Source organism: Nicotiana attenuata, unplaced genomic scaffold (assembly GCF_001879085.1).
Source record: "Nicotiana attenuata strain UT unplaced genomic scaffold, NIATTr2, whole genome shotgun sequence".
NCBI lineage: Eukaryota > Viridiplantae > Streptophyta > Magnoliopsida > Solanales > Solanaceae > Nicotiana > Nicotiana attenuata.
The window spans coordinates 55,492-61,719 of NW_017674258.1; the positions used below are offsets into that span (position 1 = coordinate 55,492).

The window sequence follows — 6,228 nt, forward strand, 5'->3', positions numbered from 1 at the left end:
CAAACCTTGTCACTCTATGAAAACCGTGCTTATTTTATCAAGAATCAGCAGAATGTAGTTTTGCTTACAGATAAAGAAAGATAGTCAACAGAATGTCTGGTGAAATTACTGCAAAGACATGCAAGAATATGATAATCATTTGGAATGTAGAGACTATTGCAGGAATGTATGAGACAATCTAAATGTTATCTCAAGTATTATGTTAATTTTGCATTTCCGTGGAGTTGAACATTATCGCTTGCGAATTATGCATTATCTTCTAAACATCTGTTGATAAATTTGTTCTTCTTTTGCACGAACCGCATTGGACGTGAATGCACTTGCTGGATCTTTTGGCATCAGGGTGTAAGTGAAATCAATTTTCTGATTTCTTATCTTGCTTTGCACATACCTTAGCTTCTAAAACATCCAGCTAATCATCTAAGTTCATATTTGCAGCCTTTATTTCATGATGGAATGAAGAAGTGGAGTTGTTGCAAGAAAAGCAGTCATGATTTCAGTTTATTTCTCGAAATTCCCGGGTGCGCACCTTATGCTTTTCCTTATTTTACTTCAGACTTTCGTGCCAAATAGTGGTAACCTTTTTGTTTGCCAGAATCTGTTGAAACTGGTAAATTATAAAGCTTTGACCCAGGCATTGGTTTAATTAGTTAATCTCATTGCATTTTATTTTCCATCCATTTGTCTCATTATCTTCCTTTGAATAGTGTAATTACTGGACTTAATTGTTCTTTATGATAGCCCTGGAAACATTTCAGACACTTTTACTCTAAGATTAGTCGTTAATTTTCAAATTTAACCTTGCATCTCTTTGTTGTTTTTCACGACGGAGAAGAGGGGGGGGGGGGGGGTTATAGTGTAATATGCAGGGAGCTTTTGCCCGGCATTATCAATTTGAACAGTTTGAGGAGGTATATGTGGGGCCATTTATTAATGGTATGGAAACCCTTTCCATTTCCTAATTTGTATTGCCTCCACTATACTTGTTAAGTGATAAAAAAGAAACTCATTTCTGTCCATGTCATAGATTATTGGTTTCTTTTATCCCCTTCATATTCTTCCAAACAATGAGAAAAGAACATATTTTTTTGGGGGGATAGGTAATAAGTGAACAACATACTTCTTTTGTCAATCCTCCTCGTCTTCTTATCTCTAGTGTAGGAAGAATTATGAAACACAGTCATAATTTGCTTGATTTGTTTGACTGGCTTGAAATGGAACCTTAAAATCAAAGTTCATATTGTGCAGTTGTAAGACTGGAAAGCACACAACAGAAAAACCAGTGATAGCAAAGCCAGCTGCCAACCGGAATAGAGCAATTCCCGCACCAACTTCTATGGCCAATGTATCACCGAAGGATGCTTGTCCTAGATGCCGCCAGGGATTCTTTTGTTCTGATCACGGTAGTCTTCCATCTTCTTACTTCATCTAGTGAATTACTTTGGAAGACTAGGACAATTCTAGTTTACCTGGTACTTGTTGCTGTTAATGAGGAAAAAGTGTGTTTTCATTCTCAAGCTGCTTTTGCTTCTACTCCCAATATAGGGACTCTGTTTTACTTTTAGCCCAGACTCTGATCAGTGTTCTTGCTATTGCTTTTTAAGGTTCACAACCTAGAGAAGCAATTCCAAAAGCATCAAATACAACAACATCTGTACCTTCTGAGAGCAATACAGGACAGCAAAGCCATCCTGCTCCCGTGAAGAAGAAAGTTGATATAAACGAGCCCCAAATTTGTAAAAACAAGGGCTGTGGTAAGACCTTCACAGAAAAGGAAAATCATGACACTGCTTGCAGTTACCATCCTGGCCCCGCTATCTTCCATGACCGAATGAGAGGAGTAAGTTGATAAAGAAACACTCATCTTGTTTAGTTTCTTTCTGGGGTGCCAGGCATTACTTTTTGATATTTCACTGTGTTTGTAAAATATCTCCCTACTTGTCTTTAGTGGGTAATGTTCAAAGAACCATCGGAAAAACTCATGTTCTCGGTTGTCCTTTGAATTTGCAGTGGAAATGCTGTGATATTCATGTCAAAGAATTTGATGAGTTCATGAGCATATCGCCATGCACCACAGGATGGCACAACGCCAACCCAGCGTCCTGACAGATGAGCCCTGTTTGTTTCATCATTTATTGATCAAACTAAGGTTGCTAGTATGGACATTAGTACTATTTTACTTTCAGTCCTTCTGTAAGGTGCCAAAGGACAATTGAGAATGGACAATCTATAATGTCTGAAGTTTTGACAGAGTTTGGAGTAAAAGCTCACTCAATTAATGCATCAGTTGAGATTAAAGAATGTTGGGATGCACTTTAGGCCTTTGTCATGCATGGTTGGTGTCATTGTTCTTGTGTGATGCTGTGAGATTGTGACTTATAACCAAAAAGTTGAACAAGTTTACCTGCTCCTGTTGCACTTTTATCTTATTGGTTACCCGTTATGGACTTCTAGCAATTCTATAAAATTGCAATATTACAGTTAACTAGATGTTGAAACACTATCATCTTGTGAATGTTTTTTGGTTTGCTCAAAAACAGAGAAAATGAGGGTTTGAAGGATTTAAATTTTCAAGCACTGAAACCTCTCTTGTGGAATATCTCTAACCCCAAGAGTATTATATTTCTTAGTTGAATGGTTGCTAAATTAAAAAGTTTTGCGCTACTTGTTTGTATAATTGTAGCTTTTTAAGATGTGTGATTTCCCAACAATGGTATGTTATCTAATATTGCCACTCTAATCAAGCTAAAAGCTACTGAGTAACCGTATTGAGAAAAGAAAGCCACCTCGGCCGGACGCGAAATTAGAAGTTAAGCAGGCATAATTGAAATACTAAAGTGAATTATGAATAGAGCCGTTAATATGGGCTTTACCCGTTGGGCCAGTCCAGCCCTTGATTTAGTAGGGTTGGACTAGAATTTTTGGAGCCCATTTAAAAAAACGAGACTTTTAAGCTCGGCCCGAGTAAGCTTGTGGCCTATGAGACTGCGTTGGGCTGGCCCGTGGGCAAATATTTATTTAAAATATATAAAATATAAAAAGTATACTACCTCTAGCGATGGAAAGTCAGAATTGGATCTTTACTTAGAGGAATCAAAGCTTGATCTTGAGAAGTTCCAAGAGATAGATATTGTCATGTATTGAAAGGACCATTCTAGAAAATATCCCGATCTTTCGGTGATGGCGCGTGATGTACTTAGTATTAATATTAGGGGTGTACATTCGAATCGGTTTATCGATAAATCGAATCGATTATTTGTTATCGAAATCGAAATCGAAAAAATCGAAACCTTATTGAAACGATAACGATAAGCATATGTACAAATCGATAATCGATAAGTAATTATCGATAAGGGTCAAAATCGAATCGATAAATCGAATGCACACCCCTAGGCTGTAGACACTTGTTAAATGAGTAATTACCTATTTGTGTAGATTAATATAACATACAGAATGTATATATATTCCGTTACTATTTTGATAGCGGCTATACAATATTATTTTCCCTAATCTATACCCTTTCCTTTACCCTAAGTCCCTTACCCTATTATTTCCTCTACCACATTTAAGGAATGATCATATTTAAAGATCAAGGGAATGAAGTTCAAATTAATGAAAAACAGAATTAGCCGTGATGATCTGTTTTGTTTTGTTTTGTTTTTTTTATACCGTTGGAGTGTTGGTGGCATACATTTGATCCCTTACTTTAGTTTGTTGCATGTGCTTGTTGACACAATTTTTATATTATAAATGGTATTCGTCTTATTTTAGCTTCTTTTTGTCCATATTAGTTAGGCGCGTTTATAGCGATATACTTTCCGTGGAATCCCACAAATTTTCTTATTGGTGTAATCGATAACCGAATCGATAAGCCCCCAAAATCGATAAATCGAAATCGAAAAAATCGAAACCTTATTGAAACGATAACGATAAGCATATGTACAAATCGATAAGTAATTATCGATAAGGGTCAAAGTCGAATCGATAAATCGAATGCACACCCCTAATTCATATTATCACTTTAGCATCAGAATCAACATTTAGCATTGGTGAGCGTGTTCTGACAAGGTACATAAGTTGCTGATCACGCCCAACTATGCCTTATAAAAAGGACAATGCGGTCGTTGCAAATATAATCCGGTTTACAAGTCCGGAGTCGAATCCCACAGAGAACTAAGGTTTAGCTACAGCTGTTCACTATCACCAAGAAGACAAGCTTGAACAATTCCTAACTTATAGATATTAAGATTCTTCTGTTTAAATAATTAACTAACAAATTAAAATAGTAAATTAACAACTAACGATACTGAGGGTTAGAGAAAAGATTAAGGAGGTCTAGAGTTATGATTTCCCCAATTTTCGGAATCCTTCCCGCTATGTCTTCTATAATTTCGCCTAAGTATTCTCTACCGATCATGAGCACTCTTATTACCGTAAATCTCTCTCGAGTAATTACGACGATTTACTAGACGCACTCTCCCGAGCTACGCTAGCTGGCTTTTAATACAGCTCACTTCAGATCGCACCCAAGGCTTCGTTATCCCTAATCCCGCCTTTAAACCCTCGATTATTGATCCCTCATATACTTTGGGAGTGGTGTTGTTCAACAATTACCTAAATATGCACTCTCTCCCGAGTTATGCATACTAAATAGGCACAGCTAATTGAGAGCTCTTCAACCAACCAGAATATAAACGTAGTTGAACAAATAGAGAAACGCTATGGCTCAATTATATAAAAACATAACAAGAATTTATCCTACAAAAGGTTCTATCAAAACTCTAGATAACAAATTAGCTATTCATAATAGTATGTAAAACTACAATACTAAAAGTCATAACCAACAATGAAAAATAGGAAGAGGAAGGAAAAACTCGTAGAAGAATTCTCCGCCTTGCTCCCAATGTGTTCTTGCCTCCTTAGGTCGAATCTATGTCTCAAATCTATCCTCCTCCCTTTCTTGGCCGGCTTCCTTGGTTTAATATAGGGTTTAGGGCTTAAAATCCCGTGTTTTGCACATAAGTCCCTGAAATTTCCGCCTCCTGCCGCGGTTTTGCCGCGGTCGCGGTGGAACCGCAGCCAAACATGCCCTCTGATTCTTCAGTTGTCCGCGACCATCTTCTACCGTGGTTCTGCCGCGGTCGCGGTGGAACCGCGATTTTTCACTCTGTTTTGTTTGGAATTTGGAAAAACGTAAAACATGAAAGTTGTAGCCCTTTGAGTTAACATTCCAACCATATATTGTGGAGCCCAAATGGAGTTCTGAGCAAAAAGTTATATCTATTTTACTAGACAGTGCGCAATATGCCTCCTCAAGTCTTCGTTCGTACTTAATTATCAAATTTGACCCCCGAACACGATCCCGACTTAATTCCTTGAGCTTTTACTCAGACTTCAAAGCTTCAAATCACTTAAATTCATTCCATAACATCTATATAGCTCGGAATCACACCTACAAGGCATAAAACACACAATTAGTGCAAAATACTAGCGATTAAAGCGCAAACTCAATTAAAGTGCAGTAAATTCGAGTGTAATAAGCGACTAAAATATGTAATTATAGCCTATCATCAACACCCCACACTTAAACCATTGCTCGTCCTCGAGCAATCAAACTATATTTTTTTTTTATAGACACGACCTTTTCAAACAATTCTCCTAACTCATCACACCAAGAGTATTTAAAATAGACTAAGCACAAAAGCGTAACATCTTCACCTCAAGATTTGACTCACAAGTACCACACGTTATTCACAACTCACCCACTTATTCTAATATAGAGGTGACTGACATTACCTTTCCTTCATGAATCAAGTGCCCTCACACAACAAAAGAGAGTAGTTTCACACAATAAAATTACGAACACTTAGGAACTCAAGATAGAAAGAATTCACTCACTCTCAGAAATAACATTCATATGCCACAAAATATGCACAATAAGCTTGCCCGTAGTGTACTACTCCACTAATCGAGCTCATTCAATCTAGGATCAATTAGGACTTTATTTGGTTGTAATGTAGGCTACGGGACGGGTAGGATACATTTAGATATAAGAGTGACTACACCTCCCTAAGCATTTTAATACATATACTTTAACATTCAAACCCCATACTTATGTCAAACCAAACTCCACCTTCACATCAGTTTATATTACCCCATACTTATTTAAGCACACTTACGTCAAGAGCCACCACTTATCAAGATTTTTTTTTCCACAACAATCCAACT

The 6,228-nt window shown here is 37.2% G+C and overlaps 1 protein-coding gene across 1 annotated transcript; it reads left to right on the forward strand.

Moving 5' to 3' along the window:
* Positions 1-438: 438 nt before the first annotated feature.
* LOC109218297 (cysteine and histidine-rich domain-containing protein RAR1) lies at positions 439-2,500 on the forward strand. The gene is made up of 4 exons (XM_019382648.1): positions 439-521; positions 1,249-1,403; positions 1,605-1,840; positions 2,011-2,500. Exons 1-4 carry the CDS (start codon positions 457-459, stop codon positions 2,104-2,106), a joined length of 552 nt encoding a protein of 183 aa, XP_019238193.1. The 5' UTR covers positions 439-456; the 3' UTR covers positions 2,107-2,500.
* Positions 2,501-6,228: the final 3,728 nt, after the last annotated feature.

Bases quoted from the DNA above. Each gene is read 5' to 3' on its own strand.
- LOC109218297 (XM_019382648.1), top strand. From the start codon at position 457: ATGAAGAAGTGGAGTTGTTGCAAGAAAAGCAGTCATGATTTCAGTTTA. The intron at 522-1,248 runs GTGCGCACCTTA...CATATTGTGCAG, and splicing joins TTATTTCTCGAAATTCCCGG to TTGTAAGACTGGAAAGCACA. The intron at 1,841-2,010 runs GTAAGTTGATAA...TTGAATTTGCAG, and splicing joins TCCATGACCGAATGAGAGGA to TGGAAATGCTGTGATATTCA.